The 26,168-nt window shown below is 39.7% G+C and overlaps 5 protein-coding genes and 1 long non-coding RNA gene across 6 annotated transcripts; 4 read left to right on the top strand and 2 right to left on the bottom strand.

The window, feature by feature from the left end:
• The first annotated feature begins 4,406 nt into the window (after positions 1-4,406).
• On the top strand, positions 4,407-6,451 carry si:ch1073-303k11.2 (LRRN4 C-terminal-like protein). The gene is made up of 2 exons (XM_054598110.1): positions 4,407-4,484; positions 5,264-6,451. The coding sequence occupies exon 2, from the start codon at positions 5,266-5,268 to the stop codon at positions 6,037-6,039; it is 774 nt and encodes a 257-aa protein (XP_054454085.1). The 5' UTR covers positions 4,407-4,484; positions 5,264-5,265; the 3' UTR covers positions 6,040-6,451.
• A 975-nt stretch (positions 6,452-7,426) lies between these two features.
• tstd1 (thiosulfate sulfurtransferase like domain containing 1) lies at positions 7,427-9,789 on the top strand. Its single transcript, XM_054598025.1, has 4 exons — positions 7,427-7,492; positions 8,527-8,655; positions 8,903-9,065; positions 9,246-9,789. Exons 1-4 carry the CDS (start codon positions 7,480-7,482, stop codon positions 9,298-9,300), a joined length of 360 nt encoding a protein of 119 aa, XP_054454000.1. The 5' UTR covers positions 7,427-7,479; the 3' UTR covers positions 9,301-9,789.
• Positions 9,790-10,131: 342 nt separating this feature from the next.
• On the top strand, positions 10,132-16,038 carry zgc:195212 (DUF4554 domain-containing protein). Its single transcript, XM_054598120.1, has 14 exons — positions 10,132-10,176; positions 10,361-10,493; positions 10,993-11,046; positions 11,118-11,239; positions 11,502-11,585; positions 11,670-11,725; positions 11,899-11,970; positions 12,149-12,353; positions 13,140-13,263; positions 14,742-14,900; positions 14,988-15,109; positions 15,495-15,605; positions 15,788-15,886; positions 15,991-16,038. Exons 1-14 carry the CDS (start codon positions 10,156-10,158, stop codon positions 16,036-16,038), a joined length of 1,410 nt encoding a protein of 469 aa, XP_054454095.1. The 5' UTR covers positions 10,132-10,155.
• An 839-nt stretch (positions 16,039-16,877) lies between these two features.
• On the top strand, positions 16,878-23,301 carry pola2 (polymerase (DNA directed), alpha 2). Its single transcript, XM_054597737.1, has 18 exons — positions 16,878-17,077; positions 17,735-17,859; positions 17,961-18,049; positions 18,146-18,203; positions 18,326-18,435; positions 18,913-19,112; positions 19,250-19,338; positions 19,778-19,930; positions 20,335-20,397; positions 20,570-20,621; positions 20,772-20,890; positions 21,009-21,047; positions 21,253-21,326; positions 21,457-21,565; positions 21,805-21,911; positions 22,162-22,218; positions 22,303-22,429; positions 22,799-23,301. The coding sequence occupies exons 1-18, from the start codon at positions 16,993-16,995 to the stop codon at positions 22,949-22,951; spliced, it is 1,809 nt and encodes a 602-aa protein (XP_054453712.1). The 5' UTR covers positions 16,878-16,992; the 3' UTR covers positions 22,952-23,301.
• Positions 23,302-23,498: 197 nt separating this feature from the next.
• LOC129089757 (uncharacterized protein DDB_G0283697-like) lies at positions 23,499-24,727 on the bottom strand. Its single transcript, XM_054597119.1, has 5 exons — positions 24,720-24,727; positions 24,031-24,624; positions 23,806-23,961; positions 23,685-23,719; positions 23,499-23,599 (listed from the first exon to the last, which is right to left on the bottom strand). Exons 1-5 carry the CDS (start codon positions 24,725-24,727, stop codon positions 23,499-23,501), a joined length of 894 nt encoding a protein of 297 aa, XP_054453094.1.
• Positions 24,728-24,756: 29 nt separating this feature from the next.
• LOC129089643 (uncharacterized) lies at positions 24,757-25,500 on the bottom strand. The gene is made up of 3 exons (XR_008531164.1): positions 25,359-25,500; positions 25,039-25,180; positions 24,757-24,873 (listed from the first exon to the last, which is right to left on the bottom strand). It is a non-coding gene; the product is annotated as an uncharacterized LOC129089643 (long non-coding RNA).
• Positions 25,501-26,168: the final 668 nt, after the last annotated feature.

The raw sequence follows: 26,168 nt of genomic DNA on the forward strand, positions 1-26,168 counted from the left end.
TAAAAGATTCATATCTCTTTGTCATTAAAGACATTATGAGATGTCACAGTAGGAAAAACATGTAAATAATAACATTAATAATGGCTGAATTTAATTTAGCTGCTTCAGTTTCATGGTCTTAATATTTTTTTATGCTGGCTCACTATCACACTGTCATGACTAACGGGCAATTGATGAGAACCAAGCCAATAAGTTTTGGCAATTAGTCAAAATGTCTGCTGTAAAAAAGATATGTTATGTTTGAGGACCAAAATAGCATTTTAATGTAGTCAAGTTGGCGATGTGGTTTTTTAGTCAGTGCCCCTGTTGAACGATAATGTAGACTAGCAGAGATGTGTGTGTTAGGCTTCCACATGCTTTCGTATAGACTATACCTTAAATATCGATAACGATCTCCTCCCGTCGTCACAGACTCTCAGCAGGCCAACATTCCCACTTTCCACTCACACAATGTATATTTTATATTGTGTAATCTATCATAGGTGTGTCATAAGACAACATAAACACATATTTACATGGGATGTTGCCATAACATCACCACTTAATCCACTCAAAGTTGCCTTAAATTGTATAACAATACACAAAGGGGTTTTAGCAGTTATTCCTCCCTTAGCAAAGGTTAATATCAATCAACATCCATTGAGATTCACTTAAGTAGGGTGGACTTAAGATGAACTCTGCCTGTTGCAGCAGGGTTTCTGTGATAACAAGCCCACTCTTTTACTCCTACATAGTTTTAAATGACCCATACATACAGTGACGACAGGAATGCGGGACCTAGTCATCAGACTGAGATGGTACATCATCACATGTCTGCTTCCAATTTGCCCTTTGTGGATCAGTAGACTGCATCGCCCGTTCTGGCTCCACTGTGTTTTTTAAAGCTAAAAATAGCAGTTCACACAACTTGACAGTCATTGTAGCAAGACTACCCTGGGATTCCTTTTGAATGAAGTCAAGGTCAAAGGTGATGGGGGATATAGCCAATAGTAGTGCTTCCTGTTTGAATTAGAATACTTCAACTCCTTGGAGAGGTGTGGGTAGGAGAGGGAATAAGCATCTGTTAGAGGCCCACACAATTCTGAGTTTGATAAAGTCCCACTCTGAGTCTAAGGCTGACTTGAGTGAGTGAATGTGAAAGTAAAGAGTATTTGTTTTAACATGCTGAACAGATGGAGGGTAATTCCTGCCTTAAAAGACTATAATCTCATTGAGGTAAACAATTAAAGTATTGTTTAAAAGCACTGTGGTGAAACCGTGGCGCTATCTACAAGCAGATGATGGTGACGGGGAGACGTGCAGGTTGTCTGACACATGTCCAGTAGCATGCTCTGACATGCTGAGGTGGTGGGAGAGGGAAAATGCATTGGCGGGCTAGTCCTTATCTAGAGTAGTATGACTCACGCTTTGTTACTTCCTTTAGTTCTTGAGGGCTTTGGAGCCACACATTGTAAGCAAACTTCAGCATGCTGGCCTGTCAGCAGTAGCGGAAAAAAACACTGTCTCATCAGTGATGACTCCCACTGTGAACAAAACTATTTATTAGTTCAAATGTGAACACTGGGACAGCTTTACTCGTCGCCATTGACATCAAATCAGAAGTCCAATCAGAGCGCTGTTATGTCTGCCTCCTGTGCTGTGCTTGGTTTCACCTGAAAGATGAGTCTAGTCATTTATCGGGGATTAACTAACCTGCCCATGATCAAGAGCGTTACCGAAATGTTCCTTTGTTTTTCCCTCTGATAAGTGATAAGGCTATGACAGTCGGAGGCAAAGTACAAGGGACAGAAAAGTAAATCTGAAGAATACAGATGTTTGGCGGTCCGTGTAAACATTTCACAAACTTGTTTGTGTTCGCCTCTTTCTCGTCTCTTCCCTTATTTGAACAAGACAAGAGCTCCTTCGTTTTCTGATGTAACCTGACCCGTACACATGTACAGTATGAGCTCATTCATAGAAACAGATTATGAGCTTGTCAACGTGTTTCTAAGTCTCCTCCAGAGGTTCACTCATACAATATTAAAAGCTGTATTGATCACAGACTAATTTTGTGATTACCCACTCATTAACAGAAACAATGACAAACTCACATTACCATATTGTCACAAACCACTGATGTTATGTTTGTTTATGTGTGTTTTTTAAACTTGTTCATCCAAGTATACAGCCATATTATTCAACCATCACACATTATAGTGTGAGTGTAATAATAATATATAATAATATACATATAAAGTTAAACTGCTTTGATGAAATGCTGTAAAACAACTACTGCCTGGAAATGTGAGAAAAGACTGCTAGATTGTTTTGCTCAGGAGTGAATTTAGAAATGAATCACCTTACTTCTGATAAGTCACCGCAACCTGTACCATCCAGTTACAAGCAGGTTGTTGAGACCGGGGAACAGGACGGGGGGGGTGGAAGAGCCAAAACAACCTGAGGCTTGAAACTGGAAAAAAACTGAGGGTAGTCTTGAGGAGAAGACCGCCTCTATGATCTACATCTACATCCTTTGATAAACAACATATGCATTTCTTAATTTTGTTCTCTTGTGTGTCACAGTATATTTTATAATGAATACAGACTAACCAATAGTTACACATATAAAGTCCAGCAATCAAAAATATTTATACATTTCTGGGAACTTTGATGCCCTATGATCTGAAATAGAAGTCGGATTATTAAAACATTTCAGTCTGCTCCTGGAAGTTTCATTTTCCCTCTTCAATCAGCCCATTTTTCCTTCTTTTGTTGATATCTGGCTCGCAGCAGCCCCCCGGCATGGGAGAACAGAGCTGTGTGCGTCATCAATCCCGGAGACAAGACCATATGGATGTAACATGCCCTCCATGTGTATGACAACAACACCGAGAAGGCCACTGACCAAGCTGCCGTATTTGAAGAGTTAAGAGTGAGAATGTGGAGGAGAATATACGGCAATACGTCTCTCAACTCACAGGCACCACCCTTTCCAATCAATCACACGTGGTAAATACCACAGAATATCAGCCTCTTCCCAAAAACCACCTTAAGGATCAACTCATTTTACAATTTACGGAGAACTTCTTACGTCTTTATTCATGTCACGCCCAAAGTTTCCTTGAAGCAAGCACATTTATTTCATCAAGTTCAAGATAAGCAACACAAAGCCATCAATATATGTGCTTCATCAAGGCATGATTAAAAGCTATATATAAGATACTCCTCAGTTTGCTCTAAAGTTAAGTTGGTTTTGATGTGCAACATACTTTGTTTATGATTTGGGATTCTTTCTTGGGCAATCTGTCTAAATGTCTAAAACTATACACTATATTTAAGCATGTACACAATTGTACACACAATGTACATACATTGGTGCATAACTCTATATTCTATTTCCTGCTGTACACTTTAAGTGGCAGTACATTTAAGCCTGCCTTCCGTGTTTATTCATCGCCGAATGATTTATTGTTTCAGTGCACTCAGCCCTTCTCTTGTGAACATATTATCAAATGATTTTGCCTTCATGTCAACTTTACAAGTTGATTTGTACATGCAAGTGGACACTCTCACAAACTTTCTGAACTGTGGTCTGCTTTATGTTGTTTGTTTTGCTCCTCCAATAATTCCTTGTATAGCCTATATACATATACTTTACTCAGCTCAAATTTATGAAGCCATTTATTCAAGGAAAAGTCTGGTAGAGTAAATCAAATACGTTTTGAAGTTGAGAAAGAAGGAGGCTCCTGCCTTGGTACTTTTGCTCTCATCAGTGCAATGTGGGCACTTGGAATAAGAAAGAACTTGCCCTCTCTGCCAGCTTTACCCCATAAAAGGACGAGAGAGGAGAAAGCCTTTTATCGTTCCCCTCCAGCTTGTGACAATGGGGGCTACAAGAGCTGGAGGGGGGTCTATAATAAATACACATGCATGCATTCCTCACCCCCTCCTCTCCAAGGAACACGTAAACACACTGAAGTGACCCTGTGTCTTGTTAGTTTCAGCAAGAACACCAGCAGAGCGTGCAGGAAGTTTAGCTCTTAAAGAGGTAATCAAAAACAGGCTGCTACACCTTCGGATTACACAAACACATACTGCAACAAGCACTAGCATGCCTCCTGCTGCTATCCAGCAAATCGATATGCTGAGCAGCACACTGGCACATGGTGGCTCTGTACCCTCCTCCACTTTCCCGGCAGACATTCGCACAAAATACCAAAGAAAAAATAAAAGAGCAACAAAGGGTAGTTGGATGTGGAGATAGAGAAAGAGGCAAGATGTGAAAAAAAAGAGAGGAGAGCAAGAGAGCCAGAGCATGAAGAAGTAAAATGGGAGGGAGAGGCACTAAGGGAAGAGAACGAGGGGGTGTTGAGGAGGAGGGGAGAGTCTGAGAGAAGCAACTTAAGAGGGTGAGAGCAGAGGACTGTAGTGAGTACACAGTGAGAGCAGACGGAGTGGGAACCAGAGAAAATAAAGACTTGAAACCAGGCAACAGCATCAAACAGGTATCCATTTTGAACACTTTTCTTTACTTTTAATATATCACAATGTTGATTTGTATGTTGACCAGATGCATAGCACTGGGATAGTTGGGTGTTTATTCTTAGAGGTTTAGTCATCAGTTGCATTAAAGGCATGAGAAAAGATCTTCTGAGTTTTAGGGGAATTTTAAAAATATAACCAGAAGGTGAAAAGTGATAATTCAGTCATGGGTTCCCACATAACTCATCTGGCTTGGTGTCAGTAGAAAATGGAAGCGCTGATGGAGTCACCCCCAAAAGTTGTATTTCTGTATGTTTGATTATACACAGATCCATTTCCAAGCTATAAACTTTGGTAAAAAAGCCTTAGTCAACAAGCCAAAGAAATTAGTTTAAGCCTTACTGCTCTCAACAAACCTTTCTTTTAAACTCTCATATGTCCTATCTTCGTATCCTTAGTACTGTGGATTCCTTTTGCCTTGCTTATTTTTGTCTAGTATTGAAACCAAGTTCTGTATTTTTGTTTTCTGTGTTTTGACGCAGTGAGACTACATTTCAGTTTCTTGACTCCAACTTATGTACAATCTAAATTCCTTCTCATAACTGGCCTCAAGGTATAATAACATGTAATAAGGTCAATAGAGAAGCAGTGGCAAATGAATATGTATTTACTCTCTTAGACTGACTGGATGAGCATCCTGTTAACGGTGTTAGTGATCTGTTTGGATCTATTTTCTGTATTGTTTTTGCAATGACCAATATTCTTAGAACACATTCTCATCATTTGTCACTTCTGTCCATAGAGATGACGTCACTTCTTCTCCTTTTTCTGAGTGCTTCGCCTCTCCTCCACTCCCACCTTTTCACCCATGCTGCCTCTACTTCCCCTCCCGCCACTCGTCCTCGGATCATATTCATGACTGGCTTAAGCTCAGATGATAACTATGACGATGATTACGTTGACGAAGAAACCCACAGCCCTCCTACTGAAGTGCTAGAATCTGTGAAGACTACCTTGCTCCGACAAAATCCGCAGTTCTGCCACTACAACCCCTGCTTGGAGAACCAGGAGCCCTGCGACCAAATTTCAGCGAGGACCGGGTGCCTCTGTCCTGGGGTCAGCAGGGCCGATGTGCCTCCTCATGCACCACGCATCCAACAGCTGCTGCCAATCAGTGAAGGGGATGACAGAGGGAAGGTAGAGGTCCAGTGGTGCGCTCCATCCTCTGTGGTGTCTAGATACAGAGTGGTCATAGAGGGAAGCGAAACCCTGGAGTTTCAGGACGTTTCCCGACGAGGTTTGGTTGAATCTTTGGAAGTTGGCACTAAGGTGTGTGTGGAGGCGGTGAACAGTGCAGGGCACAGCTCCCCCTCAGATTTCTCCTGTATGAGGTACGCCCCTCCTGAATCTTCTGACCATAAGCTGTTTGCCTTGGTTATAGGAGGAGGAGTTGCCCTCCTTCTACTTCTCATCATGGCAGGTGTGATCGTCTGGAAGTATCAAATGCGTAAAAAGGCAAAGAGGGACTCAGCTGATGGACTAGGGAACCCTTCCTACAGCAGAGAGGGGACTCTGTGATCAAGACTAGTTCAGCACAGACAATTCATCCCAGTCACACTGAACAGGCACCTGGAGACAGGGGGCAGCGCAATGGTGTGATCATGAACATAAGGCAAACGTTTTTGGGGTGGTGTTTTGATTGATTATGGAATTAAGCAGTTGTTTACACTCCTGTTTCAAGGAATATGTAAACATATTGGAGAAAAGAGTAGTTGTGTTCAAGGAATAACCCTAAAAATGGCTAATTATATTACTTTGTTGTTATAACTACAGGTTTATTTGCTGGCAAATTAACTTTTGTAGGTTTATTGTAGTGTTATTTTATATTATCATGACTGAATTTAATTGTAAGTATTTTTTTAGGAACATAGGTACTGACTTTCATAATAAACTAAAACTTATTTTAATAAAAAACAATGTGTAAAATGTCTTGGTTGAATTTTTGGTTTTATTGGAAATGTTCTGCATAGGCCTGCATGCATACAGCAGGGTGACAAATGAATTGAGAAAAACAACATAATGTGTCTTAGTAAGGTGTACAAGCAACAAAAAAGCTTTGATGTGTGTTGGCATCTAGTCTCTCAAACTTAACTGGAGGGTCTGAACATCGGCCTGTACAAAATGTCCCGACGTATACGTAGATTTGTGCCAAAATCAGGTGACCACTGAAGCAATATGATTATCACCATTTTAACCCATGTTTTTAACGTTTATCAAACCATTCATTGAACCCTTTATGCTGTATGGGAGCATCTGCATATGTCATGTTTGTCCTATCATTTATTCATATTTGACCTCTGTCATCTATCTGTATGCAATGGGGCAAAGCATCTACATTTGAGAACAGTTTTAAGGTACTTTTGCTTTTCTTGAGTTATTTCATTTTATGTTCCTCTCCACTACATTTCAGAGGGAAATATTACTTTTCACTCCACTACATTTATTTCACAGCTTCAGTTACCCTTTTTCTTTGCAGATTAAGATTTTAAATATTTGCCTTTTTATAGATGAAACTATTCAGCACGATAGAAAGTTGTAAAACTTTGCCCCACCTCGACCAGCTACAAATAAACATTACAAATTGATGCAGCCTTAATAATAATTCAATAACATGCTGTATATATTAACATATAATATAACACTCGGAAATGGGCCATTTTGCAGTGTGAGTACTTAAAGTTTTGATACGTTCAGTACATGCTACTGATAATTTTAGTTGAATTTTGGATGCAGAACTTTTACCTTAAAGAATACGTTTACATTGTAATTACCTTCTTTTAACAACTTTTATTTTGAAAGTGTAAGTACAAACACAGCTAGGAGGAAGTTGATTTAATTGGCTTACGACCGGGGAAAGTCCCGCCTTTCTCGGCGTTTAAGCCAATGAGTGATCACTAAACAAAACGAGGAAGAAGATGTATTTCATGTTAACAGCGTGTGCAATTACTATTAAGCAGAATGGCGAGCTCAGGTGAGTCTCATTCAACTCATCTCATTAGACAGATATACATTTACTGAGACTACTTTAGTTCAGTAGTTAACGTCAGCTTTAACCTTTAGTTAATAAGTTATAGCTTTAAACAATAGGCTAAAGGGACATTCATAACTTTAATTGTTGTCTCAAAATGATTGCGTCTCTAACTTAAGTTGCATTAAGTTAACTATCTTGAGCACAGATTTATCCATACTAATTAATATTAAATGAAGAAGGAATCCCTTGTTATAATCATTTTAAGTTATTCATTTCTTAACTATTCAGCATGACTCAGCAGACAATAAAGGATTGTCTTGACAACTTGAAGCTTTTGAAACCGGTTTCATATTTCACTCTCAAATGATGCTGAACAAGATTGCATACCGTAACCTGTTACATCAAAGCATTGTGCTGTTAACCATAATTCCCAGACACACACACACACACACACACACACACACACACACACACACACACACACACACACTGTCTGATAAAATGAACGTATGAGTGCCAGCATGAGGGAGCAATCTACTGGAAAGGAATGTAACCTGAAAGTTGGAGGGGCATCAGGAAGTAAAAAAAAAAAAACCTGGATCCAGACCTTTTCAGTCATCACCCAAAGCAATTTAATCTGATTTGCTCTCATCATACCACTTGAAATACCTCAACTCAAGATATCTTCTAAGTCCTGACACCAGCGCTTTCTATTTCAGCATTTAAATTTAAATTTATACATATACATTGGATAGCAAAAAGGTTCCACTGTGAGGTATACAAATTTTAATTTTTTTTTAATAAAATCTTGTATCAGGCTGTTTTATCACTTGAAGCCTAACTTGGATTAAACATTTTTTTAAAATGCTACACTTTTATGGAAGTCTCAGCAGGCTGTCTATCAGGCTGTTTTATCACTTGAAGCCTAACTTGGATTAAACATTTTTTTTTAAATGCTACAATTTTATGGAAGTCTCAGCAAAGATTCATGATACTCTACAAAGCCTTTAGGGTATTTCCTCTCTCGTTGCCAGGCACCAAGGATATCTCCTATGAGGATCTGAAAGCGCTCCTGGGAAAGAGCGAGAATCTCTTTCTGGTGGATGTTCGTTCTAAGGAGGAAGTGGATAAAGGACGTATTCAAGGATCCGTTCACATTCCACGTGAGATACTTTTAAATTCATTAACAAGGAGGGGAAAAGAATATCAGGGTTAAAAAAACATACATAGTGTAAAACTGTCCCATAGTGAACACTGCATTTCTTTTACCCTAAATATTACCACCTATCATAATTCAGACCAAAGTTTTCCTGGGTGTGTTGTTGTGCTTACAGATACTCAAAGGTGTGCCATCATCTATTTAATCTTGAAATATTTTCCTTCCTCTCTTGCTCCTTATTATTCATTCAGTTGATACAGTAGATGCTGCTCTTGCAATGGAGCCAGAACAATTCAAGGCCAAGTATGGAGTAACCAAGCCACCGTTGGATGCGCCAGAGCTGGTGTTTCACTGCCAGATGGGCCGGCGAGGGGGAGCTGCCACAACCAAGGCTCATGAACTTGGATACGTGAGGTAAATAAGTTATTGGTTACCCTCATAAACCCTGACACATCCTGACTTGCTTTTTAATATCCCTGTACACTTGAGGCCAGTTTTGTTTCCTCACAGTAACCTCGCCTCTTTGAGCTTTGCTGTCCGCTTAGTTTTGTTTACATTCCATTTACTTATTTGTTTCTCTGTCTTCTGTTTCAGTGCACGTAATTATGCCGGAGGATACAAGGAGTGGTCCACGAAAGAGGGAAAGTGATTTGTGTTGAAGGAAAGCTTCATATATATTTAAATAGCAACTGCAAAACCAAACAAAATATTTTTATTCTGTTTTGTTTTCATACTTTACGTCATTGTATTTAATATATATGAATAGATACAAATAAAATAAATTATGTTATCTACTCAGATTACGTGTTTTATTTTAGAGAACTGAATATAAACTGGAGAAAAGAGAAAAAGATTTACACAGTGGTGGCATCAAATGTTGTACAAAAAGACAGTATACATTAATAAAAAATCAGCTAAGGAAGATTACAAACTCAAGAAAAAATTTGAGTGGGCCTTCGGTAAATATCATGTCCTCAGTAATTCATGTTATGAAAATATATTGAATATGAAAATATAAAGCACTAAAAACTGCAGGTTTTGCTTCATTCTTTCGCAGCCAAGAAGTTTATTCGATTTGATTAACCGTCTGGTATTTTTGCAGGGGGTTTTCTTCAGATCATTTTCATATATTTTATTTTTTGAATGCCCAGAAAACATTTACAAAGTGTGGCTAGTTAAATCATGGTTTATGACCCCAGTAACTTCCTGGCTATGGTCATGTTTTTAGGTGTGTTATTACAATAAACAAATCAATACAAATCAAAGGAATTGTGTTATTGATTTTACAGACTTCCTGTCTGGTAGCACCAGTGATTTCATAGAGTTCACATTATTTCAAGTTATATGGTGAAGCAAATATGTACGTCTATATATATATATATATATATTATTATTATTATTTATATTATTATTATTTATATTATTATTATTAAGAGGTTTAGCGTTCCCCTGTGGCGCGCGCATTCTGAAAGCGCGCGCCTGGTTGTTCAATTTGCCCAAGAAGATGCTCAGAGAAATACAGCAGGTAACAGATTCAATTAGCACGAGTCTAGCTAGAAAACATAACCTTATTACGTGTAAAACATATAGTTAATTTCTGCTCGTTGTTATTCTTAAAATGGCCACTCATCTTACGTCTTTAGCTACATACATAGTTAGCTCTAGCTTTAGCAAAGTGCTAAACCAGGAAGTGTTTTAATCACATCCAGGTGTTGAGGGTGGTCATGCTTTGGAAAGAACAGAATTTACAGAAAAGGCAGCATCGGTTAAGGACTGGAGGAGGGCTTTTGGTGCTTCTGTGGGCTGAAACAGAAGCTTCTGTTCAAAGTATAAACTGCACTGGTAAGTTTATAAAACACACTTTACTTCTCATAATCTGATCTACTTCATCAAAACGAACAAACAGTGGAATAGAAGTGGGAAGTAAGGTAACACTATCCATAGATATCAATCACAATTGAAGCCAAATGTGTTTAACAACTAATCTTCATTCTGACAGGAAAAAGCTATAACGCCCCAAACGATCAGTTTCCAATAGCAGTGAAATACATTTTTAGATTGTTTCAATCAAAAAGAGCACATACATCAGACACTGAATATCAGAGAAATCTAACAATAAAATATGCAATCCAGCCAAAAAAGAAATCACAATCAAACTGATCACAATAAATGTCACATAAGTAGGGATGCATTTTGGATAAATTTCAGCCTTCGCCTGATTTCTGTAATCAAAACTACAAATTGATTAAGGAATGTGACTATTTTTAGCAGCCGTAAGGATTTGTAGGACATATAGCACACACAGGAAGTGTTATAACACCGTTCATGTTTTGCGATGTAGTTGCAGCTGCTGGTCCCTGGTGCACGGGAGTTCAAGTGAACGTACTCATACCTGGTATGTACACACTCACCTCACATCATCACACATCTTCACCTTTCATACATCACCTCATTTTACTACATTAGTCCTCACAGATTTGAGGGACAGCATGTTTTCCTGTACGTGGTCGTGTCCTCAGCCTGATCCTGAGGAACTGTGTGCCTTCACTGACATGTATGGTTCTCTCAGATTGCTCCTGTCTTTTCAGGTACAAACTACTGTGATCATTTTCTACCATTACTGATAGTGGAGCCTTAGCATTTTTTTCATTTCACTAAGTAAGACTGTGCCAAGATATCTGGGTGGGATCACTTAATTGATCCTAGTAGTTAGATGAAACGTATCCAAATGTCAATAATTGATGCTCCGCTTTTAATTTGATATATTTTCTTTAAATGTGATTAATTAGAGATAATCACAGTGAGCCTGTGAGTGAAATTCATCTCTGTCTTTATCTTTGCACTGTACAGATGAAAGACGCAAGACTTTTCAGTCCTGAGTGTTGTGCTCGTATAGAGGCGTTCCTACACTCATTCAGTTTGGCTAACGCCAGGGTAAGATCCGTTTCCACAGTATGTATCAACAATATGTTTTTTTTAAATTGACACCAATAATTCTACTGCCCTTCTTGTTCACAGATTAAAATCCACTTCAAATTCAAATACAGTCAGCAGAGCTTCCAGCGAGACTTTAGGTATGACTGCAAACTATGCAGGCAGAGCTCATTTCTTTCTTTTCCGATAAAATTAAGATGAACTAGGGTCAGTAGTAAGAAGTCATAATAACACACACAAAGGCTGACAACTGTGTTAAACCCCCTCAGCCCTGTTTTTATGAAGTGGTAACGTTGTGTTGATATTCCTGCAGAGTGAAGATCGTGAGTAAAGTTGCCTGTGCAAACCGACCATCACTGATCTTGGATGTCACATGTAAAACACAGTCAGTAAAGCTGTTTTCAACATTATTTAATGTTTAATTGTTGGGTGGATCAAAGTAATAGAACTCAGTACTTACAGATGTGTAACCAAAATAATTTAAATGAATGCAACAAAAACATATACACAGATATGTTCACTGTTGTTTGTTTAAAGTTATTCTCTCTCCTTGGGTTTAAAAGGCCTCCAGAGTGCGTGAAGAAAGGTTGCTGGTGTCAGGGAGGACACCCTGTCCTTGGAGGCAGGTTTCCACTCAGTATCCCTCCTGAAGTAATGGACCAAGGCCTGTTTGGGGAGCTCAGCGCCAAGCCTGTCACTCTCCTGAGCCCTTGTGTGCTGCAGTACCCCAATCTGGCAACACAACTCACTCACATACAAATATCCTTTGCTGATTTGATCAAAAATCTGTTTGTGATTTGCCCAGACACATAATCTAAGTGTGTGGTGGCCACAGGATTGCACCCCTACTTATTTCAAATGTTGTGGAACAGCGGTCTTCATCAGACCATGACTTCCAGTGCCCACTGGGACAGTTTGTAGCGTGAAAGCAGCGATAAGGGTCAACACCTCCATTTCTCTCTTCTAATTGGGAGTGAGTCACTGTTTCTTGTGAAGGAGCTCAAGTATCTGGGGTCTTTTTTTACGAGTGAGGGTAAAGGTTAAGTTTATGCTCGAACAGACGAGTTGTTCGACCAGGTATGCTTTCAAACGTGTTTATAGTTTTTCCGAATGGCCACACGAGAAGTGAAAAGCCTTCCGCCATGCAGAGGGGGAGTAAATATTGATTACATATGGGGAAAACAGGGCACATTTTCTCTCCTGGAAGGCATCCATTGTTTTCCTCTTGGTTGTTCAAAGGAAAACAACAGAAATGTTGTATAACTAATTCAAAAAGGCTGCTAGAGATGATCAAAGCCAGCACAGCTGGCAAGTCACAGCATAAAGTCGTTGTGATTGTCTGTTTGTAACAGAATTGGTCAGAAACAGTCCCCCCGCTCAATCGATGTTCCAACGCCCAATCCAAGGTCATGAGCTTTGGGTAATGAGCAAAACAGTGAAATCGGACATCTGGAGGGAACTCAGACGAGAACCGCTGCTCATTTGTGTTGCCTCAGTTGAGGTGGTTTGTGCATCTGGTTTGGATTAGTTGTCCTTGACTTCACATGTGTCCAGGTGTTGGTATGCGGCCCCAGTAATGTTCCTGTCACAGGCCCCTCCACCTTCCTCCAGAACCTTCCTGCTCATCTGGACTGTCAGGAACTGGGCCTGCATGGCCTTCACTGCTCCTCCTTCAAAGGTAAACAACAACTACTAATGGGAACAACACATACTGATGGCCAGTAAACATTTTAGGTCATTTGCTAGAGGAACTGCAAGGGCCGGTTTTCTTGGACAGGGTACAAAATAAAAGTCCTGGACAGTTAATCCTGTCTTCAAAAGTAAACATCTGAGTCACACTGAGTCCTGAGTTGAAGACTAATTTCAACCACCTATGTTTATTTGTTAGAGAATGTGCACACAGCCCTTGCCTGAAGCGCCCTATAAAAACGTTGATGGATCACAAAAGGCCCCATGATTTGAATCATATGAAACCAGGCCAAAACAATGCACTTAGAAAAAATAACACACATACCACTTAGTAATTAAACCCTTAAAGGGACAGCACTTAGAGAGAAATGGCTCCAACATTGTCTGGAAATATTGGCTCTAGCAGCGAAATGACTGTCACTGCATTTTATGTCTACTTTGAGTTATGACCACATGCATCCAATCTGCTCTAGCAGTTTATGTTCATTTGCAACATTTAGTTCAGATGCAAGAAGTAGTTGCGCATTGATACACACATTCTCACAGCAGAGATTTGTTGCTGGAAAAGGGTTTACAATGTGTCAGGTTTCCATCCTGTCTTATACTAGAAATCAGTATTCACATTTGTCATATTTAACTTTAACCATGGTGTTTTCCTTACCTTACCTTACCATGTTTAGTTGCTAATGTTCATGTCCAATGTCTGAAACATTACATTTTCCCCAAAATAACATTTTCCACTGCACATTTTTTTCTCAGAATTGTTTTACAATTTACGATTTTACAAATCTGAATTTAAGTTGACTGTTTTTGAGACATTTTCTGTAGAACTGAGTTTAATCATCACTGAATAATCTTCATCATTTGAAGAATTGGCAGATTTCTCAGAAAACCCACTTGCATAATAAGGGTTTCTTGTCCTTACACAATTAATCACACAATTAATCACACAATGAAAAATGTAAATTACACAATGAATCACAACCACAAGCAAAACCACAGGTCTACATAAATAACAAGTAGCTTATTCATTCACAAGACAGAGTACAAACTAAAAAAGTCCCATTATACAGTCTTTGACTTCTGAAGAGAAGATCTTCTGTGACAAACACTACATTAGTTAAATTGGAATTACTCTGGCCTGAAAAAGGATGCATTTTAACATCTCAAAATACTTCAAACATTTTTTACTATACACCCAAAAAACCTGTTGACTCAACATTAGTGAACTCAAGTTTTAAAACAAGAGCTCTAAAGCCAAATAACACTTATTTGCCCAACCCAAAGGTGCGTCTTCCATAGCCACAATGTTGTGATTGTTAACCCTATGTTGTACCAGTGTGCCTCAGCCAGTGTAGACTTACAGTTTTATCTGTTTAAAGTGAATATCGTCACTAATAATCGTCTTTTCCTTTCATTTCCTTTGTGTTTTTTACTTGACAAAAAATATTTTGACATTCTCTGCAGATCTAGTGCACAGGGGTGGCATTGTTTACACAGTAGAGCAAGAAAACTGTGAAGATCCAGAGCAAGAATCAAGTCTTCCCACGATGCAGCAGAGTCTCCTGCTTTATCTCTTCCTGCAGCACAATGACCCCTTCACCTACCAGCTCTCTGATTTGATGGGTGAGAGACAGCTGCATGTATAATCCCAAGAGGCTGCATTTAAATTGGTCTTCCTTACTTCTTTTTCCATCTGTAATCCTCCCACAGCCACAGAGGTGCTGATAGAGCAACACCTGGAGGATATTCTGAACAACAACAGGCAGGCAGTCACAGCAGCCCTGCAGACTGAGCTGAAGAACTCACTGAAAGCCCAAAATCACAGAAAAAAGGCAAGTTTGACATAAAGCGTAACCACCAGGGAGGAAATCATTTATTTAATCGTGTTTGTTTTTTTCATTATTCTGACAATTTTATATAATAGTGTGTAGTACCTCAACAATGAATTGACTAATCGATCCAGAAAAATGGGTAAACAACATTTTGATAAACAGTTGCTGCCTTTCTTTGCTTTTACTCACTGAAAGTTGTAATACTTTTAAAAATTTGTTTTGGGAATAAAAATTAAAATTTGAAGATGTCACCTTTTGGCTTTGGGACATTGTGATAGTTATTTTCCATTATTTTCTGAAGTTTTTTACAGATTAATCTAAATCAGATTGATTTTAAAAAAAGAAATCAATAAATGGCCTTAATAGTAAATCTTTGGGTGTGAAGGTGCAAGAGAAGCTACATTCAGCTGCTGAGGTGATTCTGAGTTCAACCATCAGTATTGTGAGCTGCAGCAGTAACATGGACTTCAGAAACGCTTGTCTGAACAGCATGAAGGTTTGAATATATGTTTTTTTAATATGCATGTACATATATTTATAGTTTATTCTAAAATAAAAGTTACTCACTTCCACAACTCATATCTTAGAAAGAAGTCACTGTCAAAGTTGTACTATACTGTTAACAAACTTGTTACTTGTGTATATAGTGTGAGCCAGATGTGTGTATGTGTTTGTCAGGTGCGTGACACTCATGAATTGTCAGCCTCCCTCTGTGAATCACTGAGGAGGGTGACATCATGGAAATTCACTCCCATGGGCAAGTGCTACTCAGCTCAGGTGAGTGGGAAGTTTGTTGCCAACCAATTACTATAGCAACACTTCTGTGGTTACAGACATGTGATTTTAATCCACAATCTAACACCACATTATTACTTTCACAGATGGAAGAACATCCTGACTGTGATGAGCGCACCAGAACAGAAATCTGAGAATTTCTATATTTGTTCTGTTCTGACTGAAGGCTGTGGACGCAGTTTAAACTGAAATTATATTTATTTATTTATTTGTATTTAAAGTATGCTAGTAGTGTCCTACATGTGATGGTGATACAAGTAGCTATTTAACATTTAATTAAAAACAAAATGCAGTGTCATAGTTTGTTTGTTATACCAGATGTTCCTTTTAAACACAGTTCTAAAATAGAAAACAATCCTTAAGCAATTTACATTAAAATGAATTTCTGATCTAAGATAAGCCTGCAAGTTTTTTTTTTACAATAACTTTTACATCTGTTTATTATAATGTAGTTCAATGTATACATTCTTGAGACTTTAAGGTTACGCCATAAAATAAGATAATCCTTTATTAGTCCCGCAGTGGGGAAATTTACAGGATTACAGCAGCATAGATATAGTGCAAACAAGGTACATAGTAGAAAAAACAAACAAGTATTTTAAATAAGTAAGTACGAAAAATAAAAAATCTTATAAATACAGACAGAATAATTATAGTTATAGTATTGCACAGTTATATTTGTATTGCACAGATTTATTAGTGCTTTGTTTTGTGGTCTACTGGGATGGCAGACAGAGCTGGTTGTGCAGCCTGACAGCAGCAGGAATAGTTCTGTAATTCACGCTATTGTTTGTGGGTGTAAAACAAGTTAAGCTTGGATAAGCAGACTGGTTAAACATTTTAATGTTTCAACAAGCCCTGAGGGCTCAAGCTGAACAGACACTCTCTTGGTGACCACTAGAGGGCGGTAGAGGCTTTTATTTTTGTGACGGTACTGACTTCCGCTTGTTATTGTTTTCGAATGTGACGCAAGTTCCGGCCGCCAACACCGGCAGCATTTTTTCGCGGCAAAATGAAATGATCGTCTGACGTGTTAACCTCCTCATAACATAATAATATACACTCTGGTAACGATACAGCTCAAAACAATGGCACAAGTAACCGGAGAAAGCCTCAAATCAGAGCTGGACATGTTCGGCATCCTCTGCAGAGACGACTCCGTCCTCGATAAGAGTGAGTAGCCCTCTGGTGCAACTCAACACAGCAACCACTCAAGTATTCAAGATACTGTGTATAATGTTACCATTTACCGTTGGATGTCTGTTTATTAAGGGTGTTTGAGGTTGGTTGTGCTTATTATTACATGGTCGTTCATGCCTTGCTGCATTGTTTCACTCTATGCCTAACATCAACATAGATGGAGACTGCAGGTTGGCAAGTCAGCCACATTTAAATCACAATGATGTTATTATATTCCTTTATTGATCCCCATGGGGGAAATTCAAGTGTTGCAGCAGCTCAACTACACAGAAACAGATAATAAATACACATATTATACAATAAAATATATAATATTATATATTGTTATTTAGTGTATAAACTTACTGTGTATAATAAATTATTAAATGAAGCAAAACAATAATAATAACGTAAAAAAGGAAGCTATTCTCAGTGGTGTATAAGAGTATCTGTCATTCATAAGTTTAATTTCAATATGTTCCAAGTCAGAGTGGTTATGCACACTTAATAACCTTACACAGCTAAGTCTATTTTCAGTCATTGCCTGAATGTTACATTTATGTACTTGTATTTGCAGTCATCTATGTCTTGTTACATCTCCTTTTTTACTTTCTCTCCCTCCTCTCCCTCACACCTCCTCCGTCCCGTCAGTGGTGGAGCAGTGCATCTGTAACAGGATACAGGTAGATGAGATAGTGCTGCAGTGGGTGGCCTACAGCTCCACCAAAAACGGACTCAAACTCACCGCGGACACCCTGGAGCAATTTGATCATGAGGTACCGGTGTTACTGATATCGCTGCTTTGAACTTTTATGTCCATACACTGTCTTCACCGTCAGACATTTTTGTATTTACAATGAGTTCATTTTCTTTGAAGGTGTTAAACAAGAGGAATAAATCCAAACAGAGCTTCAGAAAAGAAGAAACTCATAACAGAACCAGAGACATCCACTCACTACAGGACTTGTATCCTTCACAGTGAACTCTTAATGCTTTACTACCTAGCAGCTTCTCTTCCTGTATTCATCTGTTGTGTTACAATCCTTGACATTATTTGTTCAGAATCAAGGCTGAGGAAGAGGAGGAGCATCTACTGGATGCGTACTCTACTCCTGCTAAGGTAAGCTGTCACTTTTTGACTTCAGACGGTGATCCTGTTGAGATGTACATTTTTAAAGCTAAGCAAAGTTGTTGTGTCTCACTTGTGTGTTCGTCGCTGACTGTGTGTGTGTTCATGTGTAGGGTTCTCAGAAACGAGCACTCACCACTCCTGAACACCCTCAATCAAAAAGAAGTGCAGCTCTGCTGTCCAGCCCGAGTCTGCTGCTGTCTCCTGCTAGCTTTTCTCCCAGGTACTCCCCAGCAACACAAACCAACAGTCACTGAGCTGCTGGGAAAGAGCTCGATCCACTCAAACACACAGTGCTTCTTTTTTTATGTTTGTCCACTGTTAACAAACGACATACTTAAGAAATATTTAGTCTGGGTTTGCCTTTAAATCAGTTTCTCAGATGATCCAAGTTGACAACCTCTGCCTGTGAAGTGTTATGTGTTTCAAAGTGTAATTTTGTTTATTGTTGAGTAGTCTTCTTTACCACCATCAGCCCTTATCCCATGTCACAGTGTTTTTTCATACTTTAAAGGACACATTTTTCTAATCTTTGCAGTTCTTTTGACTGCTATGGAAACGCAGACAACAATAGGCTGAAGGAAACTTTTAGTTCCTTGGAAAGTAGTCCCAGGGACTAAATAAAAATAACGCAGAACTTCTTAGTGGAAACACAGCTAATGTTACACGTGTCCCGACTCTTCTCTTTTCTTTTTGGAAGTTCAACACCTTCACAGAAGTACAGCCACCGAGGAGGCAAAGGGGAGGTGGTGGTTTCATTCGGGGTCGTGCAGGGCACCCGCTGGGCAGGAAGAAAGACGCAGGGCTCCGGCGTCCAGCTGGAGGTCCTGGAAGGGCCCGAAGACTCGCTCCGCTGCAGCTACAAGTACATGTTCCAGAGGCTCCGCGATGTTAGAAATGGTGAGATTATTATTATTATTTTTATTTTAAGTCTTGAACTACCTGTCCCATGTCATAACAGTGACATTCATACATTTCTACTGTTCACATGATTACACCTTGTTTCAAGTTAAAGACTTTTGCGTCTATTCCCCCAGTGTTGACGGAGAAGATAGAGGAGCTTGGCGATGGCCTCAGGTCTCACTTCAACATCGAAGAGTTTGCTCCCGTCTCTCTGCCCGCTCAGGTACAGAAATGTTACCGCTGTGAAAAAACTCTAAAATCATAGAAGCCTTAAACCTATGACTTTATAAAAGTTCTGGAAACATCATGGATATCTTAAAGTTATAATTTGATATTTGACTCAAAAAGTTTTCTTCTGAGCTAGTTAACTTTTTTTTTTTACTTGTTTAAAAAAAAGTGACTGATTGTTCGTGCTAAACTTTGTAAATTTAAATCAGCTGTTGAATATATTTGAATTCAGATGCAGGAAAATGTTCATCATGACATATTTATCCCTGCAGACTTAACTTGCTTATTTTGTCTTGTTACTTCTCGTCAATCTTCATCGTGTGCTCCACATTTGTTGTTTTAGCTCTCCTAAACTAGATACAATTTATTAAATGTATTCATATAATTAAGTATTTCCTGACAGCTCAGTTTGTAGTGTTTTTTTATCTCTCTAGGACAGCATAACAGTGTTGGGTCAGATTTGCTGTGACAGTAATGGCAAACTGAACGCACACTCAGTTTTGTTGGAGGCGGGACCGGAGCAAGGCGGTCAGCAAGTACCTGTTGACCTATCAGAGCTCAAAGAGTACTCCCTGTTTCCTGGTCAGGTGAGCAGAAGGTCACTTCTTGTCTTGGCAGATCAAACTGAAGACGGGTCTGCTTTAAAATGATTTTTAACTGTATTAAGAAGTATTTATTTATAAAGACATTATTTAGTCAAGAAGAACAATGCAGCTTTTTACCCACTTTCTTCTGTGCGTTCTGCCTTTGTAAGTCACTAGACTAGAGTGCATTGTGATGGCAGTATTAAGCGGTGGTCCTTCCTTTTCCTCTGCACTGAGGTGTGTGCAGCAGGTTACACGGCCACCAAGAGTAACAGAGCATGCCAAGGACCTGGGCAGGAGAGTCACCCAGCGTCTGACCGAGAACTCTGACAACCAAACTACAATTCCCACATGAGCATAAATAACCAGCTGCCTGCAGTGTATGAAACTCTGTTCTCTTTCCTCAGGTGGTGGCGTTGGAGGGAATGAACACAACAGGAAGGAAACTGATGGCTTCCATACTCTATGAGGTCAGCTTCAAGTTAACACGTTTTGTTGACGCATAAAAAGAGATAATGCTTTTACAAAATAACATTTACCTGAAATATTGCATCAAAATCCAAATTCCGGTGTTCAGAGTATCTCAGCTTTTAGAGCTGGGGCCTGTTTGTGTGTCTTCTGTTAATAGTCTTGTCCTTTTAGGGGGTCCCTCTTCCTTTCTACTCTTCTGAGGTGAAAATGGAGATGGATGAAGGTAAGTGATATGGGAATATAACATTTTTTGTACATTTTGTGATTAAATGTTTACTCTTAAAGCCTTCAACCACAATATAAGTATTGGACAGTCTGCTTGTGTCTCTTTCACGTAAATTGCATACACACCTGTCATCTCATGCGATTGCAGAGCCGATGAACGTTCTGGTGGCATGTGGACCCTACACTCCCTCTGACAGCCTGACCTTTGACCCTCTGCTGGACCTGATCAATGTCATTGTCAAGGATCGTCCTGATGTCTGCCTGCTGGTATAGATACTTATCTTTTTTTCTGTTTTACAATCATTAGTTCTTATACAAAAGAATGCAAGTCTTAAAAGATTCACAAAGTCCTCATATATTTCTAATTCTCCCTTCTCTTCTCCAGCTGGGCCCGTTTGTGGACTCTAAACATGAACAAATTGAGGTACGTTTAACAGTTTCTTTGTACTCGAAAACCCACTGCTCCAAGATCTAATGTTTATCATTTTAAAACAGTCTAATTTGACCTATTCATTTATTATATTTATTTATATATTTATATTATATATTTATTATGTCCAGCTTTTAAATCAGGTTGGTTGATCATGACCTTATGTGACCATCTTTATCCCCACCTGTGTGTGAAATAGAAAGCTCAGGTGACGGAGACATTTGAGGCCATTTTCTCAAGATGTATTGAAAGCATTGTGGATGGCACCAAAAGGTATGTCTCATATCTCCCTCACTATTATTACACAGCATTTTCATAATGGTATCTTTTTAAAATGTTTTAATAATGTGCCCCAATCAGAAATCTTATCCTAAATGACAGCTGGTGTTTTTCTTTTATCCAGTGTTGGCTGCAGCCTGGTGTTTGTGCCCTCCCAAAGAGACATCCACCATCACTTCATCTACCCTCAGCCTCCCTTCACCCTGCCGAACCTCAGCAAGGACCAGGCCCAGGTAAGAAACACCAGGACCTGACTGCAGCATAGTAAACTAGGTAAAGGTTTATTGTTTGCTGATGAGCACATGCAAAACAGGCTTGTGAGCGATCACGGAAAGCCAAATTGTAATAGTATTGCTTTAAACTTTTGATTTGGGAAGCTGCTGGTCTTAAAATGAAGGCAGAAGAGATAAAGGAATTCCCAGTTTAGAGCACAGACCGATCAGTCTTATATGTTTCTCTTCATTCTCTGCAGCGTGTCACCCTGGTCCCTGACCCCTGCACACTGCTCATTGATGGAGTGACCTTCGGCTTGACGTCCACTGACATCCTGTTCCACATGGGCGCAGAGGAGATCAGCAGGTGAGGAAGATTTATTATTTTCATATATCTTCACCCAGCTGTGGAGCTCAGTTAGAAATGACTAGAGACGAAAATGTGTCAATGAATTTTATGTTTAGTGTGACTTAACATTTTAGCATCACCTTCTTCTATCTGTGAATCTTTATGGGAGTTTACTCAAATACCAGCAGTAGTTTCATAATCTTTATTATATATTTCAATGAATGGCATCACTAGAATGTGTTGAAATTGAAAATGTACTGTGTTACAGCGGCACTGGATCGGACAGATTTTCCCGCATACTGAAACACATGCTGACCCAGAGGAGGTAGAGTCCTAAAAAGTTCACTTGTTCTCTATTTTGAAGATGCTCCAACAATAATGACCCCCATGTTTGTGTTTTCACCTCCAGTTACTACCCGCTGTACCCGCCGGTGGAGGAGGTGAACATGGATTATGAGAAGTTTCAGAGCTTCGGTCAAATGCCACTGACTCCTGACGTCCTCATCATTCCCTCCGAGCTGCGCTACTTTGTAAAGGTACAGAACGCCGGATTCTGTTAACTTCTTCTACACAAACATTTAGTCCAGGTATCGATTACGGCTCAACGGTCTTTTAATGCATTGTCAATATAAAAATAAGTGCAGCTTTGAGTGCAATTTTGTAATAAAAAAAAAACAAAAACGTTTTAAGAAGTTAATTTAATATATCAATGAGTCAAAGAAACAGGGTTTAACAAAAATGTAAAGTGATTGACTTCTTCTAATTGATTTTTTTTTTAATTCATTTTTACAAAAGTTTTTATTTTAATATTTTACTGAAGGCAAAACATTTAATGACTTTCTTTTTCTTTTTTGATTATTTGACACATGATGTCTTTAAAAAACCTCATCTCATCTTGTCCTCAGGATGTCGTCGGCTGTGTATGTGTCAATCCTGGACGGCTGACTAAAGGCCAGGTGGGCGGGACCTATGGCAGGTTACTCATTCAGCGCAGCGCTGCATCGGCCGACGGGAAGAGAGCGAGCCCCTGTTTGGCTGCTCAGGTGGTGAAAATCTAAAAAGGAAACTAAGACTCTGAATGCTGGTTGACTGAACTGGGACCAGTTTGGGAGCAACTTTGAACGCTGTGCTCTCCGGGCACGCTGATGTAAAAAAAAAAACATTTCACTGTACGGTTGAAACCATTTTGCCAATTGGTCTATTGACAAACATGTCTGTTTGAGGGTGTCATTACTGGGGGGGATTATCAGTCTATCAGGCACAAAATCAATAACAATCTATTTTCAATAAATTATTCTTTGTACTGTTTTTTTTATACTTTTTTGTTGCAACTACCTTAGTACTGTTTGTCACAGCTTTGTATCTGTTTTGAAGACTCTGAATAAAGGGGGGAAAAAATAACCTGCTCAAAAAGCATATTTTTATAATGCAGTTTAATGTAGTGGGATTATGGATGGGTAATAATGCAACATCTCTTATCAAACATCAGAAAACACAAATACAGACCACCTTTTTATCAAGTTGTTTTTAATATAAAACTGTTTCTGATAAACGCTATATCTGAGGTAAGTACTTCTCAGGTTTTGGCAGTTGAGACAAACACATTTAACCATAAAAGTCGTCAAACTCATCAGAGTCACTTTGGTGACCAGACTTTGTAGATTTGTCCGGCTCCACATGAAAAATCTCCAAGTTGTCACAAATTGCTGGAAAAGAAATTACAGATCAACATTTTCAAAAACAAGCCTTTTTATGTTTATCATATCTGCCTTTTAATTATAAATACTGTACCTTTGGGTTGCTCATCTGCTTTCCAGTCCTTTTCTCTGAAATATGAAAAAAGTTGAAAAAAATATGAGACTTAATTCAGGATGTAGATTTTACCTTCAGAGACGTCAAAAAAAGGACTCACTCTTTTTTCTGTGATTCTTGAGGTGCAAGTAGATTCTCAACATCGTCCTCATCACTGATCTCGTTCGAGTCATCTTCAGATGATCCTGTTTTACTCCCCTCTTCCTCCTCATCTTCTTCACTTGCCTCCTCTGGAATAATGTGCATCTTTTTAGACCTGAAAACAAAATGCATAAAGTTCAGATGATGTTTGTGTTTTAATGATTATATTCTTAACTTCTCTTACTTGTCCTGTGGTGAGATGATACTGTCATCAGAGTCTCTTTCCTCCTCTGGTTCTCCTGCTAAGGCTCCTCTCTGTTCCTCTTCATCTGACTCCTCGTCCTCCATGTTTTCCTCACCTCCGTCACTCTCATCCTGGTCCACCTCTTCATCCTGAGAAGATGCAGAACCCTCTTTTCCGTTCTCACCATATTCATTCTCTAACCTGACTGACTGTTCTTCTCCACGCTCACCCTTTACCTCTGACTCCTGCTCCTCAACCTCATCCTCTGTCTCCTCGTCTTCCTCTGTTGCACTCTTTCTCCCAGAAGCCTCATGATCCTCCTCCCCATCTCTCTCCTCTTGCTCTTCATCTGTCTGACTGTTATCTTTTCCTTCAGCGTCACCATCATCTTTATCTCCATCTAGATCTTCCTCGTCCTTTTCTCCTGCATTGCATCGTTCAGAACTGCTACTCTCCTGCTTTTCTGTTTCATCTCCACCTCTGTTTTCAGTCTTTATACTAACAATTCCTGATTCCTCTTCCTTCTGGGATCCAGAATCCTCTCCACAGCTTTCTGATTTATCCTCAGGATTTAGATTCTCTGCGTTTTCACTTCTGCATTCCTCAATTAGACTCCCTATCTCCTCACTAGTCGACTGACTCTCCTCTTTGTGACTCCCTGGGTCGTCTCCCTTGCTCTCCTTCACCACCTTCTCATCCCTTGGTGATCCAACAGCAAGCCCCCCACTTCTCCTCGTTCTACTTCTTGTGCTGGTTCTGTCTTTCTCTGATGAGGCGTCACTCTCTGAGCTTTGGATCACTTTGACTGCAGCAATGACAACGGCAGAGGAAGTCCTAGAAGACCTGAAATCAGCAGAGAATGAAAAATAAAATTATACAGAATAAGAGGGTAGTGAATAAGTGGATTTATATGGTAGTCGTGGTAACTTGGAGTCAGTATCACCATGTTTACGGTAACTAAGGAATGTGATAGAATATTATAGAGACTATAAAGAGAATACTACTTACTCCTGAGAGCTGCAGCTTTGGCTGTCTGAGACAGAACAATGTGATCTTCCTCTCTTCTCCCTTTTCTTTGTTTTCCCTCTGCTCACCTGGCTGGGCTCCCTGCTGCTCTCACTGCTTTCTGCAAGGCCACCGGACAGACGAACTAGGCACACACACACACACACACACACACACACACACACACACACACACACACACACACACACACACACACACAAAAAAAGTACATATCAGAGGTGAATGAAAATATTTACTCAGGAAGATAATATGCATAAGAAAAAGTAGCTTACAGACACATATCTCATTATTTATTTTCCCACCTGGTTTGATATCCAGCTCCTGGGATAAATGACTGCTCCTGCTTCCATGACCTCTCTCTCTCTTTGAGCTTGGTGCCCGGCTTGTGTCACTCTCCTCCCCCACCACTTGCGCTATCTCCATCTCAGGAGGAGGCTCCTCTGTGAAGAGCTGACCCCACAGAGCCTCAGAGCCAGAACGGATCCCAGCTACACCAGCAGCCCAGGACCAAGGGTGGTCCAGCTGTGGGGCAGCCCAGCCTGGTGGATTTTGGCTGGGTCCGGGGTGTCGGTCACCGGATGAGGAGGCGAGGTGGTGGGGCTGCAAAGAGTGAGGATGTGGGAAGATGTGTGGTGGGAGGGAAGATGGATGGACATGAGAGGTACCCTGAGGTTGATAAGGTGCTCTGATAGGAAACCTGGCTATCTGGGTTTGAGGGCGGGTCAGCCAGGAAGACTGCTCATAGGAGAGATGACGGGGGCCATCTTGGTTGTAGTCCAAGTGGCTGTTTGGGCTGTAGTGCTTTGGAGCTGGAGCAATATTTTGTGCCATTGTGGTGGAGCCTGCAACAAAGATGAAGATGCATATTAGATAATAGTTTGTATGTGTTTGGACTACACCAATAAAATTGAAGAATAAATGTGACAACACATTTATTAAAGTCAGTGAAGAGAAGGTCAAACCTTGTGAAAGTAAAGGTTGAACTGCAAAGGATGCTGCCTTACTGTCTTCTGTGTTCTTTAGACATGACCTCAAATACTCCTCCATCCTCTGTTAAAGAAACATATTTTCACACTGATAGAGCTGCACAGCATGCGTTGAAAGTTGAACAG

The sequence above is a fragment of the Anoplopoma fimbria genome, chromosome 4, assembly GCF_027596085.1.
Source record: "Anoplopoma fimbria isolate UVic2021 breed Golden Eagle Sablefish chromosome 4, Afim_UVic_2022, whole genome shotgun sequence".
Lineage (NCBI taxonomy): Eukaryota > Metazoa > Chordata > Actinopteri > Perciformes > Anoplopomatidae > Anoplopoma > Anoplopoma fimbria.